Genomic DNA, 26,370 nt, shown 5'->3' with positions numbered 1-26,370 from the left:
ATTACTAAACCAGCTGGGGTTATTATCAACCGCAGCTCTCATAAACATCCATTAAAAGCCCCGTGCTTTGCATGCTTTCTCAGTGGATGAGTAAAGACATGACATTTTAATTCCGTTTACAGTAGATGTTTCTTCTTGCGTCTGTGCAGTCGGATGGTCACAGTAAAATCGAATCATGGGGGGCGCTCGAGAGCGCCGAATGGAGTAGACGTAGTTGTGAGGAGCTCCAGCATTAACCTCGAAAAAACTAGTTTCATTTAATCATAATCAAAACAAAACAATATCATTTGAAGCCTGAAGTCAAGATGACGAAACCTAAAACTAAGAAATGTGACCAATCGGCCAATGTAGACGAACAGTCAATGGAGAAGCAAACACTGGCTGAACAAGCGGCTAGTGCTACTGTCAACGACGAGACCGCGGCCTTATCCCCAATTTTGGCAGCAATCCAAGCGTCTATCCAAGCTATGGATAAGTCGATGAACGACAGATTTAACTCCATCGAAAATACCTTGTCGCAAATGCAGGCATCGCTTACCGAAACTAACTCCCGTATCTCCGATCTCGAGGGCGCGAGAGTCGAGCATGATAGTCGCATTTCCGAGTTGGAGGCTCTCTGCAAGGATATTGTTGCCGCCAATAAAGCCCTACATGTCAAGCTTGATGACCTGGAGGGCCGCTCCCGTCGGCAAAATATTAAAATTGCAGGGCTACAAGAGAAAGTGGAAAATGGTCGCCCAACGGAATTTGTGGAGAAGCTGATACCGGCCATCCTGGGAGACCAAAATTTCCCATCTGGAGTAAAGGTGGATCGCGCACATCGCATTGGACCCCTGCCAGCCAAAGGTGGGCGCCCCCGGATGCTAATAGCAAGAATCCACCATTACCCAGTGAAAGAATTAATCCTGAGGTTGTCCAGACAACAGTCACCTCTACAGTTTGAGGGTACTCGGATCTCTATATATCCTGATTTGAGGTTTTGTCGCAGCGCCGAAACTTTGACGGAGTTAAGAAGAAGTTGAAGGAGGCTGGTGTCAGATATGGACTACTGTTCCCCGCACGTCTGATTGTCACTCAGGGATCGGAAAAGAGAATCTTCAATTCAGTCGAGGACGCCGAAGCATTTGCCAATTCAATTATCACAGCTTCTTGACTTCTTCCTACGCACGTACACTTGACAATTTCCTCAATTTTTCTAAGTGCGTCAAGCCTGTGAGTATGGTCTTGTTTATCTGCCGCTATACTGAGCGGTGACCCGGGCTCTCGGATGTAGGAAGCCGGTGACTTCCTCGGATGCGCGCGCCCGCGCTCACTAGTATAACCAAGACTTTTGACTACATTGAAAGTATCCTTTTAAGGGATTATGGCTCCGGTATTTTGCTATATTATGTTGCTATGTTCGGTAATGCTGTTGGCTTTATGCTAATGTTCAAAATCACTAGTTTTGTTAATTTTATGCGTCGAGGGTAGAGGAGGAGCCGTTTGTTTTTTATTTGTATTTTTTTCTCTTCGACGGTTAAGTTTATTGCTGCTGATAAGTGTCCTTATTGCTCCTTAGGAAGCCTTGTAGCTCCACGGTTCATATGGGGTTTGTATTTTGTATTCCACTTCGTTTGGGGAAGCGGATGAAAGAGAGGGAGGGGGGAGGGCGCTGGGGGTTCTCTTTTTTCACGAGTGTGTGTTAAGTGTTATATGTTTTGTCCTGTTTTCTGTAATAACTCCAGTTCCATACAGTTATCTTAAAATTGAAGATCAATTGTACTGCCATATAATATGCAAACCTTAAATTGTAATGTTACCTTAGCCAGCTGGAATGTACGAGGCATTAATAACCGGGTTAAAAGGTTCAAAGTCTTCTCTTATTTGAAGTCAATTTCTGCTGATATCATATTCTTGCAAGAGACACATATCAAGCATAATGAACAAAGACTGCTTAGGTGTAACTGGGTTTCGCAGGTGTTCCAGTCTACCTTTTCATGCAGGGCTAGAGGAGTGGCCATTCTGTTCCGCAGAACAATACCTTTTAAGCATATATCCACCATTAGTGATCCAAATGGTCGATATGTGATAGTCTCGGGTTAAATTTTTTCTGTATATATTACACTATTGAATCTATATGGACCAAATTATGACGACCCATCCTTTTTCCGTAAAGTTTTTAATCTCCTCCCCAACTTGTCTAACACACATTTAATAATTGGTGGTGACTTTAATCTGGTTCTAGATCCCACTCTGGACAGGACTCCTGCCCGTTCTGTGAGTCATTTGCCCAACTCCACTTCCACCTTAAATGAATTAATTAACTCATATGATTTAGTTGATATTTGGAGGCTGAACCACCCAACTGATACACAATATACGTTTTTCTCTAATGTTCATAGCTCATACTCCAGAATAGATTTTTTCCTGGCCGACTTCAAGGTTGCCTCATGTGTAACTGGAATTAAGCATCACAACAGAATAATCTCAGACCACTCTGCAGTGACCATTTCTCTTGACCTTTTTGAAATTAAGCCCAGTTACAGCTGGCGATTTAATCCTACATTACTCTTTGATTCTCATTTTTCCCAACGTGTAACAGAATGGTTAGATGAGTATCTTATGTTTAACGATACAGGGGAAGTATCTGATTCAACACTGTGGGAGTCACTTAAGGCGGTATTAAGGGGATACATAATTTCATATGAATCCAGCCTAAAAAAACAAAGACAAAAATGCCTGTCAGTAATTGAAGCTCGTATTAATCAACTTGAACATTTACACGTAGACTCAGCAGATCCTGAGGTTCTCAAAGAGATTGCAGCATTAAAATTAGAGTATAATACAATTTTTTCCAAGCAAATTAGTAATATGCTATTAAAAATAAAGCAAAAGCAATTTGAGCTAGGAGACAAACCAGATAGGCTGCTCGCGCGTCAATTAAGAACTATTCAAGCTAATAGAGCTATTCACCAAATTAGGAAAAAGGATGGAACCCTAACAACAAACCCCAGTGACATCAACAAATGTTTTAAGGAATTTTATGAGGCCTTGTATGAATCTCGATCCCCCACTGTTCCTACAACCCTTTCCCACTTTCTTCAATCACTACATCTCCCCAAGTTAGATGAAGCAGATCGAGACGCCCTTAATGCAAAGATAACAATAAATGAAATACTCGAAGCCATTGCATCTTTTCCCAATGGTAAGGCTGCCGGACCTGACGGCTTCGGAATTGAATTTTATAAGAAATATGCTCAAAAACATGCTCCTCTGATGCTCAGATTATTTAATCATTCTATTGATGATCAGGAATTTCCACAGTCAATGTACGACGCAAATATTTCTCTAATTCTTAAAAAAGGAAAAGATGAAACAGATCCGGCATCATATCGTCCCATAGCCCTTCTAAATTCAGATCTGAAAATTTTTACTAAGATCCTTGCAAACAGATTAAATAAATGTATAGCAAAAATTATTCATCCTGATCAGACCGGTTTCATCCCTGGGCGCTTTTCCTTCTTTAATGTGAGACGCTTAATGAACATTTTATACTCAAAACAAGATTCTGCTTCAAATGTCGCCATCTTATCTCTGGATGCCGAAAAGGCGTTCGACCAAATTGAATGGAGTTATATTATTGCAGTGCTCCAGGAATTTGATCTAGGAGAGTCGTTCTCCTGCTGGGTGAAAATGCTTTATGCCAAACCTAGGGCTTCGGTGCTCACCAATTTTGATAAGTCTTCACAATTCGCATTGCATAGAGGCACTAGACAGGGGTGCCCACTCTCACCCCTGCTTTTTGCCATAGCTATAGAACCACTTGCGACTGCCATTAGGAATAACCCACTTATTTTTTCACCCAAGATAGGCCAATTAGACCATCACATATCTCTCTACGCCGACGATGTTATTCTCTACCTACTCGATCCAGAACAATCCATCCCACCCCTATTAGATTTACTGAAGACTTTTGGAAAGTTCTCTGGTTACTCTGTAAATTGGCAAAAGAGTGAACTCATGCTCGTGACTAACAAGACTGACCCAACCTTGATAGAAAATCTTATCCAACGGGGTCTTCAGATGACATTCCTTCTTGGCTCGCCATCGAACAAAGTGTTACAAATTACCTTCTTTCCTCCCTGCTTTTTGCGGCGCCTGTACCATCCATAAAAGTGGTCAACACAAACTTTATAGTAAGCAGCTCTCTCAAAATATGGTGTCAGGTCCGGAAGGCATTTAAGTTGCCATCAACCTCATTGTCCACCCCTATTGCTTATAACCACGCCTTTAAGCCATCACTCATTGACTCCACATTTTCGATTTGGTCCAGTAAAGGAATGGTCACTGTCAGAGACTTGTACATGGATGGTAAATTTGCCACATTCCCTCAGCTGAAACAGAAATTTGATCTTTCACCATCACATTTTTTTAGATATCTACAGCTGAGAAACTATGTTCGTACATCTATCTCCCACTTTGAACTATTAGCAGATGAACATGATATATATAAATTACTCTCTGCCTCCCCTGATGCCTCTAATTTGATTTCTCATTTTATGGATGTTTTTATTGGTCAGTTAGACATATCTACCCTGTATTTGAAAGATTCCTGGGAAGAGGATTTAGGTATTCAAATTACCAATGAGGATTGGAAAAAGTCTATCAAGGTCATAAATAAATGCTCTATTAACTCAAGACACCAACTTATCCAATATAAAGTAGTACATCGGCTTCATTATTCTCGGGTTAAGCTTAACAAATTCTACCCCTCCATCTCCTCTAACTGTAACAAATGTGAATCTGCAGAGGGATCCTTGGGACATCTTTTCTGGTCATGCCCAAAACTTTATGAGTTTTGGAGCGAAATTTTCAGATTCTACTCTGAGGCTTATTCTTGTATCCTTGCCCCTGATCCAGCAATTGCTGTTTTTGGTTGGTCTGACTCACTTCGTCGGTTCAGTCATCAAATTAAAAAAGCTGTCCAATATGGAAAGGTGATAGCTAAAAAAATTATTCTTTGTCTATGGAAAAAGGCATCAAAACCACTTTTTAAATCCTGGCTTTCTGAACTCTCTAACACTTTGCATTTAGAGAGACTTAGACACAGTTTTTCTGATAGCATTGCTGGCTTCGAATCCACCTGGGAACCCTTTTTTAATTACCTGTCAAATGTCAAGGATAACAGTTTGAAGTTATGACCTTTTCATTGTTTGTGAGATCATCATATTGCCTGTGCCCACTGGCCCAGAAATATATGTGTAACATAGTAACCTATGTATAAAACTGGAGGAACTGATGTAACAATGGTTTCAAAATCCTTTTTTTTTTCCTTCTTTGTCCTTATAAGTTGTTGTTGCCTTTTTGTATTGTTCTGTGTTGGTCAAAATAAAAATAAAAATATAATATTCAAAAAAAAAAAATCGAATCATAACCCAGACATTTTCTATAGTGCTTTCCTTGGTGTTAACGCTTGAAATGTCTCAGGCATATTGTCTTAATGTGGAACAAATTCACTTTAAGGTCTGATGGTTTAGCCAAGTCAAGTTAGGTTTTGTTTTGATATTCTTTTGCTCTTATCAACATTTGGCCACGAGAAACCAGTTTCACATTTGCCAAGTCAGCTTGGTATTTATGGTACCTCCAGGGCCATTTTTCCAAAAATAGAAAAGTACCTCCACGTCATCTCTCTTCAAACTTTCAAGTATTTTCACATTTTTTTCAATCCTGTAAAGCATTCAGAAAAAAATTGCTTCTTTAAAGTAATTAGAAATTAGTTTTTGTCTGCATCATTCTTTATGAATATGTTTATACAACTTAGTGGCCCATTATTTATGTAGTTTTGCATTTTGTCCTTTTCACGTATAAATGTGTCAAGGTGTATTGTCTTAATGTGGAATAAATTCAACCTAAACAAATTCACATTTTTATATAATATATATCCATGAAATAGATATTTCAGAAGTAAAGTTTTTTTTTTCTTGTTACATTTGTACAATAAACAGTTCTGGCACTATGTTGATATAGTTGATGTAAACACATTTGTGTATAAAATATATGGAGTTCTGAAAAGTTCTGACTTATCAGATTTTCTCCATGCTCTAAAAATTAATTAATTACGGGGTGGTGTTGGTGCAGTGGATAAGACACATGCCTTTGGTGTGAGAGACCCGGGTTCGAATCCACTGTGAGACACCAATGTGTCCCTGAGCAAGACACTTAACCCCTAGTTGCTCCAGAGGTGTGCAACCTCTGACATATATAGCAATTGTAAGTCGCTTTGGATAAAAGCGTCAGATAAATGTAAATGTAACTAATAATCCTAATATCACGTTATTCTCATTATAAAGACCCACAGAGATACATTATTTTAAAGTTTTTTACTTATTTATTTATTTTATGTATGTTTCTTGCTTATTTGTGCCACATATAGGCCTACTCAAATCAGAAGGTGGCTTCTACTACGTTTCTCCAAATCTCCCAGTGGACCTCCACTCGCATGATCAGATCGACCCATTTGCTTAGTGCCTTGATACAGAAAGCTGCAGAGCAGAGAGCGTTAAGCTGTTAATCCTTTTATGTAGTGATTTTGACTCCTCACGGGGATGAAATGGAATGTCTATTTGCAGCATTTGTGAATATGCAGAAGGACTGTCGCGTTGTTATTTTAACGTCCTCTTCCTTATTTTCTCCTAGGGCAAGCTGTGAATTTTTCTTCATTAAGTATTTCGACTGAGGGCTGACTATCAATCTCAATGCTCCTGAATGCTGACTGATTTGATGGGTAGCACTCATGTTGGCCGGTTAGTTATGTGCAGTCCTGGCCCTCTCTGGCTGATCACCAAGATCCCCAGAGGGCCGCTAGGACATGACCATATTCTCATCTTCGGCTGTACTGAACAGGCAGAGATAAGAGAGCGCCATGGCTAATCAGGACTGTCTCTCTCTCTCCAGCTGTCAGAGCTGGTAGCACGACCCAGTCAGTCTGTCTCTGATTTTGTCCAATTCACATCCACACAGAGCGATTGACCCTTTTATGCAGTGCACCGCGTCCACCCAAGAGTCATCAGGGCATAATGGCGCATGAACGGAGCAGCGGGGTGACTTACCTCATGATTACCCCTCGTCTTTAAAGTGGAGAGATGCCTTGTAGTTGAACTTTGAAGTGCCGGCTAACTTCAAAAGCAGAAGGCGAAAGCTGAGAGATGGGGCTCGGTTGCTGAAAGGCAGAATGCATCATCAGGCATGTAAAAAATAGCATATAACGAAGAGAAATAATAACGTGCAAAGTTAATTAAACTTATAAAAATAAAAACTGAAGATTAGCCTGGATGACAAACTTTTTTAGGCGTTTTCCAGGCATGCAGAAGTAAAAAGAAAATTTATTTGGCTAGATATTGCTTTTGCATAGAGTAAAAATTACTTGCAAGCCAGTATGTTAAACATAAATAAATAAATGATTACTTAATTAATTAATTACTCAATAAATTTTGCATGTGTGTATATAGTCCATAGAACTCTCTAGGGTCTGGGCTTACATTCGTCCAAAAAATGAGAGGCAGAAATCTCTTAGTGGGCTTTTAATCCAGACAGACTCAGTCCAGAGATGGGGGACATTGGAACAAGCCCAAAGTCAGTCTTGGACTATAACCAGCTATGCAGCACCACAGGAAACAAGGCAGTGAGCCTGTCAAGTTAGTCTTTCTTTAAAGAGAACGTGTGCACATAGATGGAGCGCATGTGTCACTGTCTTACTGTTGCTGCAAGTGGCAGGATATTTATGCAAAGAGATGTGAGGGCATATGAGTTGGATATTAGAGCAGTAGCTTGTGGTCATAGACCAAGTGTTCAGTGTCCTATTTTAATCCGAACCCCTCACTTTTGCTCGCTGCTGCTGCCGGCGCCTTTAAATCCCACCCAAGTGGTAGCAAACTTAAATCCACTTAATTTAGTACCTTATCCCCCCACCCCCCGACGGAATTTTAGAGATTGAGATTTAAGGATTAGCAGATAAATGGACAGGAAAATAGAGCTTGCACATGTTTTATAAGCTCAAGCCATTGCAGAGCAATCAGTTATTAAAATACTGTTGCTTCTGGAGTGCACTTAAATGACCAGACGTGTTATCCTGCCAGGGAACTGAAGTAATTTCTTGGACCTCACTTTTGGGATATTGTCTTTGTATTGTTTTCCCTTTTATAACAGAACCTGTTTGGGATTTTGACATCCTGACCCGCATTGCTGCTTACTTTAGGTCATTAGCAATGTTTGACCAATGACCAATGGCTGTATATCTAGACTGTGGTTGTACAGTTTGCGCTTTGTCACTCATTTTGAATTTGAATTTTTTTATTAAGTCACATGAAAGACTTAATATAAAAGAGTATAATGTAGACTTTTTTTCTGAAAGAGTCTACATTATTCTCTTTCATAGCAGTTTTTCCTTGTAGTCCACTTAACACATGAGTTTATTATTGCCAGATCCTACATTTTACAAATACAGTGTCTAGCCGATACTGAATATACAAAATTAAACGTGTTGCCTAGTGTAGTCAGACTTTCTGAAGGCTGTGGACTCTTTTGAGATTCTATTTGGTAAATCAAAACCATAAAGTGCAGGTAATATTATCCAAATGATTCCAAAACGAATGACTAGGAACCAGTTTTTTTTAGTCCATCAAATACGATTTAGTGAGACCAGTGCATTTCTATTCCTTAACACGTGACTCTTATGAATTGGTTATTTTTAGTAAATAAAAAACATACAGTGCTACCACTGTATTCCAATTCCCCAACAAGTGACTCTTATGAATTGGTTCTTTCTAATGAATCAAAACTATTTACTGCAATTACTGTATTCCAGTTCCTGAACATACAACTCTGAGTCTGTTCTTTCGAGTGAATCAAAACCACAGGGCATACAACTTGCAGTTACCGGTATATTACTCATAAGACTTGTGAGACTTGATGTGTTGTAGCTCTTTTATAAAATTTTATGAATAGTTTTCACATTTTTGTTTTAGTGCTGTTATACAATATAGCCAATAGTTCGATATGATTTCCATTTCTAAAAGTCTCTGATATATTAATGTGGTCAGTCATGTGTTAGTGTGGTCATGGTTTAAAATGACTTGGTTTTCAGCTTTGCTTCTACAAGTGGTCTGGGTGGATTGTACTTTATGTGTTATCTGTTATTTAATATATCTTGATCATTCTGTTCCTCTGGGCCTGTTTTCTCATCTCGGTGGTACAAATTGTTTGGACAGACATGTGTTTGGCATTGAGGCAGCTCTACACCTTTCCTGGCTGTTGCAGCAGCTTGTGGTGGGCCCTGGGCTGCTGGGGGTCTTCATGGGTCTCTGCAGGCCCCAGACATGTCTCTTGGCTCCTGGCCCTCTCAGGATAGATTAGCCCTGGGGTAATATTGAGCCAGACACAACCAGGATGATGCCAACTGTTGGAGCCATGCCCAAGTGATACCATCAGGGGCTGTTTGCATGAACAGTCGGACCTTAATATAATACTATATCATTTTATTTTGGTAGTAAGATCTAATTTTGAAGACAGACTGTGTATATAGAAAGATTTTATTAAGAGATTTCACTCTGGTTGTTTGCCCCCTCTGTCCTAATGATTCTTCTGAGGATGTACATACCCTGTAAAATTGGGTTATCTCAGGACAGGACACAGGGTCTCTGTAATGTTCCGCAGAATCCACCTACTGTCACATTCACCTCAACTGCTCTTCAAACCACAATCCAGCATAGCCAAGAGCAGATAATACTGTAGTGCCATCACAGCCCATATGTATGTGTAAACCTATCATTTTGGTTTATAGAGACTAGAAACATGTTTCAAAAGAACATTATCCAGAACAACCCCCGGGTTCTTGTGGGGTTTTTACATGCAGCCTTTAAGTTACTAGTCCAGATCTTTAACCACTAGGCTACTTATTCCTACAATGTAGTATCACTTTTGATTTTTACACATAGGCTCTTAAAGTTAATTGAAATGTATATCAGTGGTTAAAATTTAATCACATTTTGTATTCTGAGTAAATAAGTCAAAATGTGCAGTTGTACAGCTCTTTGTACTTTGTCTCCTACAATGTTGTCATTTTATGGAACTATCGGCTTATGTTTTTGCAAGGACTACATTAAATTTAATTACCTTAATCGAGGTTTGTGATTGTTAATTGTGAACTGTGATTTTAATCACTTGGTCTGCTGGTCAGTGGAATTAATAGCTTTTGATGCAAATTGCCGCTGCTGTCAAACCGAGACCACAAAATTTCATAACAGTAAGTGTTTTTGTCTGTACTTATTGTGTTATTGTCTATTTTATTCAATAAATAAATACAGTAAAAACAGCAATATTGTTAAATATTATTACAATTTAAAAAAACTGTTTTATGTTTTCATAGCTTTATATTAATTATATTTAATTATATACAATATAATTATAACCCATTGCTCTGGTGTTCATTGTCACATAGAAATCATTCTTATATTTGCTGTTCAAGAAACATTTATTATTATTATTATTAATTTTAAAATTATTATTGTTGAAAACAGTGCGCTGCTTTATATTTTTGTGAAAGCAGTGATACAGGATTATTTTAACAGAATATTTAAAAACAACATTTGTATGAAATGGAAATCTAGGTAACATCAATGGTTCATAAACAGTGGTTTAAGTGATTTACATTTAGAGATTAAGTCTGAGATGTGAATAAAAAATTAAAATGGTTATACATAAGGAATTAACATGCTTATGAACTGCTTCCCATATGTTTTTGTTGTTGATGTCAAAGGCTGCATGTCCAGTCAAACCCAAAGCTGAATAAAGACGTTAAAAAAATGAATAAATAAAATGTAAATCTTAAAGTTATAAAGCTAATGAATAGAATATAGAATGAATGAAGGAATAATATATAAGAAAAAAAAATAAAATGTGAAATAATTCAGCAAGTAAGGTAAATTACAGCATACTCTTTAGTGAAAGAATGCACAGGTATAAAGATCTGCTTATAGCCTGGACTTGAATGTGGCCAGTGAAACCACAATTTTTTTTAATTTTTTTTTTCAGTCTGGCAGGGGGAGGAATGGAGGTTTTCATGCCTGGTTACTAATAAAAAATTAGCTGGGAGTATCAACTCGGGAGACTGATGTTGCTGAAGTGACTGAGCCAAAACAGCTAATCTTCACAGTTGCAGTTTCAAGCACTTCGTTTTTCAGTTGTCTGTGAAATAAGCTATTCCATTTCCCTGCAACCTGCTCTCTCTCTCTCTCTCTCTTCTCTCTTCTCTCTCTCACGCACACTCTTCTCTGCACTCTGCCCCCTAATACTGAATATTTTAATAACTTATTTAGGTGGTTGTGCCTTTAGAAAGGCAAGGCTATCATCTCTAATGTAGTCTACTTAATTAAATTCTAATTAAATTTCTCTCATTATATATTTAAACCCATATGAATGGGTTTAAATATATTTAAACCCATCCTTTTATCTGTGTAACACAAAAGGCACATTTTTGAAGAATATACCAATTATTCTGTTCAGTTTAATCATATTAATATACGCTTAATAATGCAATCTTCCAATAGCACTGTTTTGTTTTACCCCTCAGGATGTGGAGATCTGAATGAATGTGGTGCAGTACATCCCTCAGATCAGTGAGCTGCTGAACAGGATTCCCCGACAGATGCTGCTGCTTCTGAAAACCAACGACCTGCTGAGAGGCATCGAGACTATCCTGCAGACTAGAGCCAGCTCCAGCTCCTTCATCAATATGTCCCGCTGCTGTACTCATGCCATCGCCAGGTAAGACATCAGCGACAGCAAAGTAGTTGCATTTTAATTTCTTTTTTTTTAAGTTTATTTATTTGGCAAGGGGTTTTGTAAATGGATAAAAAGTAAAGAGGCTTTAAAGAGTAAAGACTATACTGTTAAAAAAATTATTAATAAATCTTTCATGTAAATGTGTTTCATTAAAGAATCCTTAAAATCTATTTTCATGGTTTCCACTAAAATATTAATCGGCACAACTGTTTGCAACATTTATAAAAATAAGAAATGTTTCTTGAGAACCCAAATCAGCATATTAGAATGATTTCTGAATTATCGTGTGACACAGAAGACTGGAGTAATGATACAGAAAATTCAGCTTTTGGATCACAGGAATAAATTCTATTTCTCAAATATAATTTAAAAAATAATAAGATTTCCCAATACTGAGGCTTTTTTTCAGAAACATTTCAAAATCTTACTGACCTCAAAATTTTGAACGGAATTTTATATTTAATTTATTTATTAAATAAAATAAATAAATAAAATAAAAATTCTATTTAATAATATTTAATACTGACTTAAGTAGCAGTAATATACATTTATTTTACACAGATTTAATCTTTATATTTTTCAGAATTTCTTTCTTTTAAATCTCTTCTCTCTATAATAGTGAGGTTCTGCGATATTCACTGCCACATTACTTGAAAAGTCACAAGGTTAGAGCTCCAGCAGCACTCAAACGAACCGGTTCCCACACATTAAGAGTGTGTCTGCTCTTAAACACCTCATTGTCAAGTCCCTGATGTCATCTCAGTGCTAAAAAAGGACAGTGTCATTCCTCTCACACCAGTAACCCACAGACACTATACCACGCACCATAATATCTCTCGTTAATTTACGCGGACTCTGTGGGACCTCACAAAGCATTTAAATGCACTCAGACACACAGGCACACAACTTACCAGCCCCCCAGCCTCCCCCACCCTGAAATGAATGCCACTATATTCTACTATATTGTACTTTCCACAGCAGTGAGCAGTGATCATATTGATTTATTCTCACCATTATAATGAAGAACACGATGATTTGGAGGAAAAAATCGTTCGGATTTGAAGGAGGGCCCCTGACAGTTGTCAGCGCAGAGGCACTTACGTCTGCTCGTAAAGGATTTCACGGTGATACAGAAAGAAAGAAGCACCCAGACATGAAACTCAATGTCGTCTGCCTCAGCGCTTCTTTATTAAAACCAAATGGCAGCAAAGTGCAGAATGCAGAATCTGAAATCCATTAGCAATTGCTGTGCTCGCAGAAACAGCAGAAAGAGAAAGACGGACCTAGAGAAGTAACCAGACCATCACCAACTGATTTAGTTTGATGTGAGCTGAAATGTTTGCGTTATCAACTATTATGGTGGTTGGGTTTTTTAATACAAGCTGTAGATTGCTACAGTGTGTAGTATAAAAAGCCTAACTCACTGTAACCATTCATCCAAAAACTTAAATTCTGCCATTATTTACTTACCCTCAGATCAGTAAGGCTTTCTTTTTTTTTCTTTTTTTTTTTAGATGACAAAAGTAGACATTTTTAAAGAATTGTTATGTAAGACTATAAAATATAACATAAAAAACTCATAAAAGAGTTCATAGAGTGCTTTAGTCACATAGACAACTTTTATGGTGCCATTACAGTGTTTTTGATTGGAACAATATGAAGGTGAGTAAATAATGACAGAATTTTCCTTTTTGAGTGAACCATTCCTTTAAAATACAGAAATATGAGTCTTGTTCTTTCTTTGTGGACTATACAGCCCACTCACTTTCCTTTGAAACACGCACTCTGTGAAGCAACGTCATGAAGAAATTAGGTTATTTTTCTTAGTCTCCCCATGAAAGCAAAGTGACATTAGCATTCATTCTGTAGCCTCACACTGTTAAGTATTATTTTCAGCCTCACTGTAAAAGGAGACTAATGCAATCCGTGTGATCATGGTTCTGGAGGTGCCCCTGCACTTTTCAAAATACTTAATGGTGGCTGGAGAAAATTAGAAGAAAAGAGCATGTTTTCAGATCCATTTATATGTTTGCCTAGCCTTTTTTAATCAAATTTAGATTTCACACTTTGCCGTATATGCATATGCAAATATGCAGTGAGCCACTGTCCACCAACTTCAGTACAGATTTGACAATTGCTTGAATGTGGTTTCCTTTTTACCCCTGCATATAATATAATATAATGTATAATCATTGTAATACACAGCCTATAAAGTTAATTAAGTGGTTAACTTCATTAAAGCATAGTTGTCAGCAGGTCCTTAAGTATGAACCATAAATGCTAGTTACACACTTCAGCATTTAAAGAGGTCTGAGTAATTAATCAGACTAATTCTAACGATTAGCCTGTATAGTGATTAACAGATCTGTAGTGCATGTCCATTAAAATATAAATATAAATGAAGTTTAATGACATATCTGAGTGTATTAATGTACTTTAAAATCTCTTAAATATGTGATGCAAAGATCTGTAGTGTTATTAACATTGTTATAAGTTCAACATATGTGTTCACTTGCTGCCATTTTTTTAAAGTAAATAACCACTCATTTAAAATACTTTTAAAATCTATTTATGATGTCCTCAATGGCATTGTGGCCACTTCCCTAGAAATAAATACTTTCCAATAAAGAGTATGTGAACAGGATTAAAGTTTCTGAGTTGCCATTTTGTGAATACAATAATTCAGATATAGAAATGTTAGGAAACTTGAAGTGAGCTTTAGTCTTAACCAAGTAAATAATTCAGGACTACAAGACTTATTTCTTGGTTTATGTAATTGACATTAAGTTTTTTCCACCCCTCCATCAGACTCCTTTTTTTTTTCTGCCAACCACTGAGCTGCCCACATAGAATTGTTGCATATCATAACACAGCGAAGATGCATTTATGCGCCCTAAACATTCTACCAGATTAAGAATGTTGTGATATATTGGTTTCAGATGTGCTTTAATGCCTCAGCTTCCTGTAAAGTTAGTCGTTTTCAGTTTTCCAACATATGCAAGGTGATGAGAAACGAGGAGTGGAGGTGTATGCTGGGTTCACTCTTTCTGTCATTCTCTGTCCGCTCACAGACAGACAGTAATTAATCTCCTGCTCAGCTGTGATGACCACCTCTCTATCTTATTTTGATATGTTAAATATGGATAATTCACAAGATCCACAAAGTTATACTCTTAAATATATACATGTAGGATCCAAAGTTAACTCTAGTGTCACATGTAAAAATCAGCTTTGGCTGTAATGGAATCACTTACACACTTACTCACACACACACACACACACACACACACACACACACACACACACACACACACACACACACACACACACATTTGTTTTTGTGAAAAGTGGGGACATCCCATAGGCGTAATGGTTTTTATACTGTACAAACTGTATATTCTATCGCCCTTCACTAACCCTACACCTAACACTAACCCTCACAGGAAACTTTGTGCATTTTTACTTTCTCAAAAAAACTTATTCTGTACGGTTTATAAGTGTTTTGAAAAATGGGGACATGGGTTATGTCCTCATAAGTCACCCTCTCCTTGTAATACCTATGTCATACCCATGTCATTATACAAAGTTGTGTCCTGATATGTCACAAAAAAACGCCCACACACACACATATTACACTACTGTTCAAAAGTTTGGGGTCAGTAAGATATTTTTTCAATAAATTAATACTTATATTCAGCAAGTATTGATCAAATTCAAAATCAAAAGTAACACTAGAGACAGTATAATGTTGCAAAATATTTCTTTTGCACATAAATGCAGTTTGCATTCTTAATATTTTTTTTTTTATTAAATAAATTAAAATCAGCTTGGCCATCACAGGAATGAGTTATGTTATAAAATGGTTAAGAATAGAAAACAAGTTAAATTGTAATAATATTTCACAATTTTTTTATGGAAGCTTGTTTCCACTATGGAATGCAAAGATAAGGTATTTGAGACTTTTTATCTCACATTTCTGACTTTTTCTCAGAAGTGTGAATTTATATCTCACAATTGCACGTTTCTTAGTTTATATCTCAGAATTAAGAGGGGGAAAGTTAGAATTGTCAGATAAAAACTGCAGTTACCTTTAAGTTTTTATCCCATGGTTAACTCAAGGTTTTTATAGTTTTAATGTATTTTTGATCAAATACATGCAGCATTTTGCAGCAAAACATTGAAAAATCTTAAAAAACTCGACCTTTGAATAGCTGTGTAATTCATAATTTTTGTGTATATATTTTTACATGTATATTATATGCAAAGTCTACTTCCGTGACTTCTGTGTTATTCTGTAAGAGTAAATGTAAGAATAAATATTTAAGATACAGTACAGACCAAAAGTTTGGACACACCTTCTCATTCAAAGAGTTTTCTTTATTTTCATGACTATGAAAATTGTAGAGTCACACTGAAGGCATCAAGGGCTATTTGACCAAGAAGGAGAGTGATGGGGTGCTGCGCCAGATGACCTGGCCTCCACAGTCACCGGACCTGAACCCAATCGAGATGGTTTAGGGGTGAGCTGGACCGCAGACAGAAGGCAAAAGGGCCAACAAGTGCTAAGCATCTCTCGGGGAACTCCTTCAAGACTGTTGGAAGACCATTTCAGGTGACTACCTCTTGAAGCTCATCAAGAGAATGCCAAGAGTGTGCAGAGCAGTAATCAAAGCAAAAGGTGGCTACTTTGAAGAACCTAGAATATGACATATTTTCAATTTTTTCACACTTTTTTGTTATGTATATAATTCCATATATAATTCCACATGTGTAAATTCATAGTTTTGATGCCTTCAGTGTGACTCTACAATTTTCATAGTCATGAAAATAAAGAAAACTCTTTGAATGAGAAGGTGTGTCCAAACTTTTGGTCTGTACTATATATATATATATATATATATATATATATATATATATATATATATATATATATATATATATAACCTTTGGACTGTGCTGAGCATGCAACAAATTACTGTTGACATTTTTGCAAGGTTTTTGGCAAAGTAGGATGAGTGACAATTCGTGACCTCCAGTCCTTGCTTTCGGTTTTCAGCCTGTGTTCTGTTCATGTGGTCGCTGTGCTCCTGTCAGATGGTACAGTAGATATGATACCACAGTGTGACATCTCCAGTCTGACACAGCAGCTATGGCCTGAGAAGTCAAACTTGTCCACCTCAAAAAGCTTTCTACAGTTTGAATACTCAGAAATTAGAGTGAATTTCCTCTCCTCTCATTTCTCACTGCCTTCATCTTTCTTTTCCCCAAGGGAAACATGTAAGGAAATGAATGTGATTTCACTTACTGTTTGTCAGTTCAAAGCTGTTAGCTGTGACAATGTGAGATGCGTTTCACCCCAAGGACTTACAGTACTACGGCCTCGACACTGCTGTCTCTCGCTGTCTCTCTCTCACACTGTTAATATTGGACCCAGAGCCAACACAATCTAAATCATTTACAGCCAACTTACTTTAACCAGTGTAATTTCACCTCTCCTCTACTGGATCTTTGTCTTACTTATCTTTCTCTGTGTCTCTCTCTTAGAAACCAAGTCTCGGACCAGGCGACCGTAGATCTCTCTGTTTGAGCGTTGGTCTCTCTGTATGAACTTATGGTGTGGCTCCGCAGCTTCACACTGGCCAGATGGGTCTGTTACTTCCTCAACTTCCTGTCCTACTCAAACTAAAAGCCTTGAACCAGGGCATTACACCCTCTGCACTGAACTCAGCACACTGCCAAGTGCAATGTGGGTTGATCAAGAACTCTTTTTAATGAGAGTCTTTTTTGTTGTTTGTTTTGTTGTCTACTGACAGCCATAGTCATGAAAGGTGGCTGATCATGTGATTGATTAATCGTTATCTGTCCGTGTGAGCAAATGCTCCATGCATGCTCGCTTCTATTTTTTTTTAAGTGCCCAAATGATAATTTTCACAATATTGTAAGTTAGTTTGCATTGTGCAGTATCTCAGACTTGTGAAATCACTGCTGGAATCAATATTGAGCTGCAATGTGCACATCACAGCTCTACAGAATTTCATGGAAATTCAATATTCAATTTAATATAAGTTACAGAATAATATTAAGACAATTATACTTTATTTTGTAAATTCTATTAGATTTTCTTTGAGTGAAACAGTGGTTTATATGTCATGCTGGATAAATAAATGGGAGCATTTTTATTTTTCATGTTTGTCTGCAAGTTTGTGTTTTATTGTGTCAGTTTTCAGTCACATTAATTAATCAGTGAACCAAAACTCTTGTTTGTTACAGATATTCTAGTCAGTGTCATTGATACACTATTATAGTTTAATTATTAGATTTTATATTTTTTTTGTTTTCATTTTAGTTATTAATTTTGTTGTGTTTTTGTTATTTTTTTAAGTTTATTGTGTTTTTGTTGATTTAGTTTGACTTCAGTCAGTTAACTTTAAACTAAATGAAAATGAGAAGTCAGTTAATGTTTTTATTTCAAGGGATGTTTTTTTATGATTTTAGGTCTAGTGAAGGATAATAATATCCCTGATTCTAGTCTAGATCCTCATGAACTTTGAATATGTGGAAAAGTACATTAAATGTAAAAAAAAACATGACATGAGGGTGTGTTATTTTTTTGGACAAAGTACTACTTTAATGGGTTCTTTCTTTCTTTCTTTCTTTCTTTCTTTCTTTCTTTCTTTCTTTCTTTTGTTTCTTTCTTTCTTTCTTTCTTTCTTTTTCTTTAATAACTTTAGACCTCCATTACATTTAACAGGTATATATGTAATATTCTCTGAATTAATTGGACCCAGTAGAATCAGGAGCTTATAACTGCATAAATGCTGTTAAACTAGACCTGTATCAGATGTTAAAGAGTACATCACAGTCTTTTTTTTTTATCCAGAGGGCAAGTTTTGGATCAATTACACCCTGCTCTTCCTTCCCAGGTTAGCTTTGGATCAATTACACCCTGCTCTTCCTTCCCAGGTTAGCTTTTTTTAAGGTTGAGGGGCTACAGGGGCATGCATCACAGAAAACCCCTCACTTCCCCCAGCCTGAAGGCAACAGCCAGCAGTCATGAAGTCCAAACCCCGCCATACTAATGCCCTCTAGAGAGCAGATTGTAGCTGCCAAGCATCGGATGATGGAAGCAGTTATCTGCTCAACAAGTCTCTTCCACATCACTCTCTGCTCAGCTGCACAGCTGAAACCAAATTGCTGAATCCCAGCTTCACCATCAACCATAATGTGTAATTTACTGTGTCCACAGTTAATCCTGTCAGGCACGAATTGCAGCTATAGTGTGTTTCCAGGAACCGTTCAAATTTGTATTTAATAATTTCAGTGGATGGGATGCACTCGTAAGTGCACTATTACATTTTTCTGTCCCCTTGATATTAGCTCTTTACAATTTCTGTTGTAAACTCTTTCTCACGTGTTGTTGTTGTTGTTTGTCATGTCAGGAAAATTTCCTTGGTTTGCAATAGCTGAGCTTATAGCCCAGAAAGATGGAGGTAACACTTAAAAAAAAAGAAGAAGGAAAGATTGATTGATTGATTGATCTGTGTTGTTCTTGAATGAACCAATTTAGTGTATTTTTATTATATTAGAATGATTTCTGAAGGAAGACTGGAGTAATGGCTGTTAAAAAATAAGCTTTACCATTTTATTTTATTTATTTACTTTTTTATTATTATTTAATTATTTTAATTATTTTACCATTTTTAATGAGATAATACAATTCTTTATTATGCCTTTGTGCTTTTATTAAAATAGCATTTTCTCCTTTCAGAGCTCTAAATGAGACAAACAAACTGTCTTTTCTAGCTGTGGTAATTTTTTTATATCTATTTTTAATCGTTATTTTGTCTGATAAAAATATTTAGTCAATATTGCCTGTGCATTCTTTTTTATTCAATAATTGTAATGCATCTCATTTTAACTGGTGTTATGATGTGAACATATTCACAACATAAATTACACGTTATGATTAGCACATAACGTTCATTTACATACTAATGTGTGTGTGTGTGTGTGTGTGTGTGTGTGTGTGTACACACACACACACACTCACATACACACTGGTATATAATGTGTGTGGTAATATTCATATTTCTAGTGCAAGACACTTCAATGATGTTCTGTTGTTTCAATCCCTCTTCCACTGTTTTGAATTTCCTTCTCCTGAAGAGTCAGAAATGGAAAATCTCTCCCCCATCTCTCTATTCTGAGTCAGAAAAGGACAATGGCTGCTTTTCCCTTATCACTTTCTTTCCATCTCTTAATTAGACTCGACCTCTGTAGGCAAACCCAGAGCCAACGTTAAGCCTGTGTCTGCCCAGAATAAAAAATCCATCCATTTTGATCAAAACGCTGACGCTGGAGCTGCCAAATGTAATCACCCTGGTAATAGGTCTGAAGCCTACCTTGGGTACAAAAAGGTAACCAGAGAAGTAGAACTTCAGCTTCAGGTGTGTTCTTTGGTTTAGTTTCAGTAAGGTTAGCAAAAATGTGCTTTAACTGTGCATGGAAAACACTGGCATTCTAACTATACTCTTATTTATTTATTTTTTTCCATTAGTCATATTTGACTCAGTGTTCCTCATTGTGTGAGCTGTATACCAATATAATATGCATATCTGTTTGTAATAATATGTTTCTTTAAAAAAAAAAAAAAAAACACTGATATGGTGATTTGATGTACATAATTTGTCCAGTTATTATATTATCAGATTTTGTTGCTGCAGTTAAGTGAGGAGAAGAAATAAGGCATAAGAAGTAAATTAAATGTTGTAATCAATTGCCCCACATAGTAGAATGTAATTTCTTTAATTCACTACGGATGAATGAAAGGGGAGTACACCATCATCACCACTCTACTATACCTGTTTGTGGCAGGGGGGGGGGGGGTGGTTTAGCGAAGTCTGCAGCGAGAGAGAGAATCAGGAGACGAGCGGTAAGTGAGTGGTTTGGGAAAAATTATCATCACCTGTCTCTTGTTCTAGTAATTGGCGTGGAGAGAGTATAAAACGCCAGGAGAGTCGGAAGCAAGCGAGAGAGAGACGGACTGCTGACCCAAGCCGGAAACGGAAACCGGAAAGAGTGAAACGAAAGTAGTGTTGACGTCTAAGAATAAGAGTCACCGTTTGGGTGTTTGTAACTTTTTAGTTCTTTTTGTTTATAATAAACCTGTCAGCAGTCCAGCCGACCCCTTTGTCCTCTTCCTTCCATCCAACGAACTTTGCTACACTGGTGCCGAAACCCGGGAGGAAGTAGGACTGTCGCCCCCGCCATGCAAAGTCCGGCCGCCACGGCGCTTGCGGATTTCATCGCCTCCCTCGCGGCCCTACACCGCGAACAACACCAGGCCCTGCTGGACCTAAGGACGGATCAGGAGAGGCGTTTCCAGGCCATTGTCCAGGCCCAGCAGGAGGACCGCGAGAGGTTCTGGAGCTGGATCGATCGGGAGGTTCACGCCGAGGTCGCCGGGCTGCCCGCCGCACCCATGCACCTACCGCTGCACAAGATGGGGCCCCAGGACGATCCGGAGGCCTTCCTGGAGCTATTCTAAAAGTCGGCGGAGGCCTGCGGGTGGCCCCAAGAGCAGTGGCCGGTGCGCCTCATTCCCCTGCTCTCTGGAGAGGCCCAGGTGGCCGCCCAACAACTTCCGGTGGCGAACCTCCTGGTCTTCGACGATCTAAAGAGGGCCGTCATCCAGCGGGTCGGCCGGTCGCCCGAACAACACCGCCGGCAGTTCCGGTCCCTGGACTTGGGCGAAGCCGGTCGGCCCTTCGCGATGGCCCAACAGCTCCGGGACTCCTGCCGCAAGTGGCTACTAGCCGAGGGAAGCGACGTGGAGCATGTCGTCGACCTGGTGGTGCTGGAGCAGTTCATCGCTCGGCTTCCCAAAAAGACGGCCGAGTGGGTCCAGTGCCACCGCCCCACATCGTTGGCAGAGGACCACATGGTGGCGTGCCCAGGGGTCGGCGCACCCCAACCTACTAACTCTCTCTCTCCTTCCCTCTCTCCCCCCTCTCTCTCACGCCCTGTCCCTCTCCCTAGGTCCTGTCCACCCGGCCCTCCTCGTGTCCCGCCCCGGGGGTGGGGCGGTTCTGACCCAGGCCATTTCGCGAGTCCAAGGGCCCCGCCCAAGGGGGTGGGGCTTGTGGCTGCCAGAGGGGACAGTGCTTTCGTTTCTCCGCTCTCTCTGCGCCAATTCTCCAATCCACTCCTTGTCACTGGGGTGGCGGGTAGGTCTGGGCTGGCCTGTTGGCGTTGCGGGGACCCGGAGCATTTCGTGGACAGGTGTCCAGTGATGGAGGTGATGACGATGATCCGGGTCCCGGATGTCCCACAGTTCACCCCCGGTCAGGCTGGCGAGTACCAAATACCAGTGAGTATCAAGGGGGTACATATCCGGCCTTGGTGGATTCAGGATGTAACCAAACCTCAATCCATCAAAGCCTGATTCAACCGGGGGCATTGGATACAAGCCGCGTGGTTAAGGTGCGGTGCGTACACGGGGATGTGGTGGAGTATCCGGTTGTCCCAATTATAATTCAATTCCGGGGACAAAAGCATAGTGTGGAGGTGGCGGTTAGTCCCCACCTCCGGGATCCGATAATTTTGGGAACAAATTGGCCCGCGTTTACGGTTTTATTGGGGTCTTTATGTGCTGATGCCTCTTGGGGAAATAAGGCGCGGAAGGAGACCGCGCGGGTACAGGTGGGGAAAACTGAGCCAGGACCGCGGGGTTCTGCTTCAGGGGAACCGAACGAAATCGAGAGACTGATTCTCTCGGAGCGTGATGACTTTCCTCTGGAGCAGTCTCAGGATGAGACCCTAAAACATGCATTTCAACAGGTCCGCGCCATCGATGGCCAGTCTCTCCAAACAGCCCTCCCACTCTCCTATCCGTATTTTGCCATTTTAAAAGACCGGTTGTATCGAGTGATCCAAGACGCTCGGACAAAATTGAATACAACCCAATTGTTAATTCCAAAGGGCCGCAGGGAAATGCTTTTCCATGCGGCTCATTCTAATCCTATGGCGGGCCATTTGGGACAGGCAGCAACACTAAATCGCCTCATGGCCCGTTTCTTTTGGCCGGGCATTCATGACAATGTGCGCAGGTGGTGCGCGTCTTGTCCGGAATGTCAGTTGGTAAACCCACCGGCCGCCCCAAAAGCGCCTTTGCGTCCTCTTCCCTTAATGCAGGTCCCCTTCGAGAGAATTGGTATGGACCTCATCGGGCCATTAGAGCGATCGGCATGAGGACATCGCTTTGCATTAGTCATAGTTGATTATGCAACACGATATCCCGAAGCGGTGGCCCTCCGCAACATTTCCGCTAAAAGTGTTGCGGAGGCCCTGTTTCGTCTTATCTCCCGGGTGGGGGTTCCAAAAGAAATCCTCACCGATCAGTGCACGGCGTTTATGTCACGTACGCTACGCGAACTGTACGGATTGTTGGGCATTAAGTCGATTCGAACTAGCGTCTATCATCCACAAACCGACGGCCTGGTCGAGCGATTTAATCGCACACTTAAATCCATGATCCATAAGTTCGTTCACGAAGACGCCAAAAATTGGGATAGGTGGCTAGAGCCCTTGTTATTCGCTGTGCGAGAGGTCCAGCAAGCCTCCACGGGGTTTTCCCCCTTCGAGCTTCTCTATGGATGCCAGCCCCGGGGGGTGCTCGACGTACTGAGAGAAACTTGGGAGGAGGGACCATCTCAGGGCAAAAACGAAATTCAGTATGTGCTGGACTTGAGAACAAAACTCCACACATTGGGGCGGCTATCAATGGAGAATTTGTTACAAGCCCAGGACCGCCAGAGCCAGCTGTACAACAGAGGAACTAGGTTACGCAAATTTGCACCGGGAGAGAAAGTAATTTTATTACTCCCAACGTCGAGCTCCAAATTAATGGCTAAGTGGCAGGAACCGTTTGAGGTCGCAAGACAGGTCGGAGATCTCGATTATGAGGTAATACGGTCCGATAGGAACGGGTCCCGTCAGATCTACCACCTCAATCTCCTTAAAAAATGGAATGAGGCGGAATCAGTGATGTTGGCAACGGTGATTGGCGGAGAGGATGATCTCGGGCCAGAGGCGAATATCAAACCACAATCCCTCGTCCTGGCTCCAGGTGGAGATCACCTCTCGCCGTCCCAACTCACTGATTTATCGAAATTGCAGGCAGAGTTTGCCGACGTCTTCTCGCCCCTACCGGGCCGTTCTAACCTGATTCACCACCATATCGAGACCGAGCCGGGCGTGGTAGTTCACAGCCGGCCATATCGTTTACCTGAGCACAAGAAAAAAGTAGTTCAGGCTGAATTAGGCGCTATGCTTGACATGGGGGTAATAGAAGAATCTAATAGTAACTGGGCGAGCCCGATAGTTTTAGTTCCGAAAACGGACGGCTCAGTCCGATTCTGTGTAGATTACCGCAAGGTGAATGCTGTGTCGAAATTCGACGCGTATCCAATGCTGCGGGTTGACGAGTTGCTTGAACGGCTAGGCACGGCTCACTTTTATTCGACATTGGACTTAACAAAGGGCTATTTCCAGATCCCATTGTCTCCATTGTCCAGAGAAAAGACAGCTTTCACAACGCCGTTTGGATTACACCAATTTGTTACCCTTCCGTTTGGCTTGTTCGGGGCCCCAGCTACCTTTCAGTGCCTCATGGACAGGATTCTGCGGCCCCATGCTGCGTATGCGGCTGCCTACCTAGATGATATCATTATATTTAGTAATGATTGGCAGCGGCATATGCAGCATCTGAGGGCTGTCCTTAGGTCGCTGAGGGGAGCGGGCTCACGGCCAACCCAAAGAAGTGTGCGATTGGGCGTGTGGAAGTAAGGTATCTGGGCTTCCACTTGGGGCATGGGCAGGTGCGTCCCCAAATTGATAAGACAGCCGCTATTGCGACCTGCTCACGTCCCAAGACCAAAAAGGAGGTAAGGCAGTTCTTGGGGCTGGCGGGATATTATAGACGGTTTATTCCTAATTATTCGAACCTCACCAGCCCTTTGACTGACCTTACTAAAAAGGAGGTGCCAGATACGGTCCAGTGGACGGAGCCGTGTCAGCAGGCCTTTACTCAGGTCAAGGCTGCTCTGTGTGGCGGGCCGTTGTTACACCCTCCTGATTTTTCTCTCCCTTTTCTGTTACAGACAGACGCGTCGGACAGGGGGCTGGGGGCAGTCCTGTCCCAGGAGATATAGGGGGAGGAACGGCCGGTGCTGTACATTAGCCGGAAGCTCTCGAAGAGAGAGGCTAAGTACAGCACCATCGAGAAAGAGTGCCTTGCCATCAAATGGGCCGTCCTCACCCTCCACTATTATCTCCTGGGATGGGAGTTCACCCTCTGTTCGGACCACGCTCCGCTGCAGTGGCTCCACCGCATGAAGGATACCAACGCGCGGATCACTCGTTGGTATCTAGCTCTTCAGCCTTTTAAGTTCAAGGTGATCCACAGGCCGGGTGTTCAGATGGCGGTGGCCGACTTCCTCTCCAGAAATGGGGGGGGGGGGCTGCAGGCCGGATTGCTCCCCTGCCTAAGTCGGGCGGTGGGGGTATGTGGCAGGGGGGGGCGTGGTTTAGCGAAGTCTGCAGTGGGAGAGAGAATCAGGAGACGAGCGGTAAGTGAGTGGTTTGGGCAAAATTTATCATCACCTGTTTCTTGTTCTATTAATTGGGGTGGAGAGAGTATAAAACACCAGGAGAGTCGGAAGCAAGCGAGAGAGAGACGGAAAGAGTGAAACGAAAGTAGTGTTGACGTGTCAGAATAAGAGTCACCGTTTGGGTGTTCGTAACTTTTTAGTTCTTTTTGTTTATAATAAACCTGTCAGCAGTCCAGCCGACCTCTTTGTCCTCTTCCTTCCATCCAACGAACTTTGCTACACTGTTGTATGTTGCTATCCAGTTTTATAATAACATTTGAACGTGTGTTTCATGGTGAACTGTATTTGTGACCGTAATTACAAATCTTTTATTATACAAATATTTGACCTCGACCTTACTTTTACATAAGGCAGAACATATACTGCTACTAAATGTGGACATCCATAACTGTTCTCAAATGGAGAAATTTGTTGACCAGTGAATGGATCCTCTGCAGTGAATGGGTGCCGTCAGAATGAGAATCCAAACAGATGATAAAAACATCACAATAATCCACAAGTAACTGACTTAAATTCATCAATATGACATTATAATTTTAATATTTTAAAGTTTTTACCTAAAATATGATCCATAATAACAATCCAGTGAAAAAGTCCATCCCCTGTTGTCTTCTCACATTAAAATCCATAATATATATATATATATATATATATATAATTTACTTCACAACATTGACTGACTGGAGTTGTGTGGACTACTTGTGGATTATTAAATTTCTCCAAATCTGTTGTGAATCTTGGAGTAAATTTTCCAGCCTTTTGGGGTGAACTATTCCTTGCAATCCATTGTGTAGTTTTGTTCTAAATACATTTATGAGAAAGCATTCATGTATATTTGGTAAAAATTTTATTGTATTCATTTTCAAATCACTCTCATAATTTG

General features: G+C 40.2%; 1 protein-coding gene across 3 annotated transcripts in view; it reads left to right on the top strand.

The window, feature by feature from the left end:
- LOC132111437 (aarF domain-containing protein kinase 1-like) overlaps positions 1 to 19,432 on the top strand; it is a 30,536-nt gene extending 11,104 nt beyond the window's left edge. The window contains exons 2-4 of one of the 3 annotated variants that reach the window (XR_009424804.1): positions 11,606 to 11,799; positions 17,362 to 17,563; positions 18,781 to 19,432. Coding sequence is in view for 2 of the 3 variants with exons in the window: in XM_059518729.1 (XP_059374712.1) it covers positions 11,621 to 11,799; positions 18,781 to 18,874 (273 nt within the window). In the remaining variant the exon portion in view is untranslated. Of the gene's footprint in view, positions 1 to 11,486; positions 11,800 to 17,361; positions 17,564 to 18,780 lie in introns of those variants that run through there. The other 2 variants (XM_059518729.1, XM_059518730.1) reach the window with 2 other exon arrangements.
- Positions 19,433 to 26,370: the final 6,938 nt, after the last annotated feature.

This window comes from Carassius carassius, chromosome 31 (genome assembly GCF_963082965.1).
Source record: "Carassius carassius chromosome 31, fCarCar2.1, whole genome shotgun sequence".
Taxonomy (NCBI): domain Eukaryota; kingdom Metazoa; phylum Chordata; class Actinopteri; order Cypriniformes; family Cyprinidae; genus Carassius; species Carassius carassius.
The sequence above is the reverse complement of the archived record's forward strand: the minus strand, read 5'-3'. Positions and strand labels throughout refer to the sequence as shown.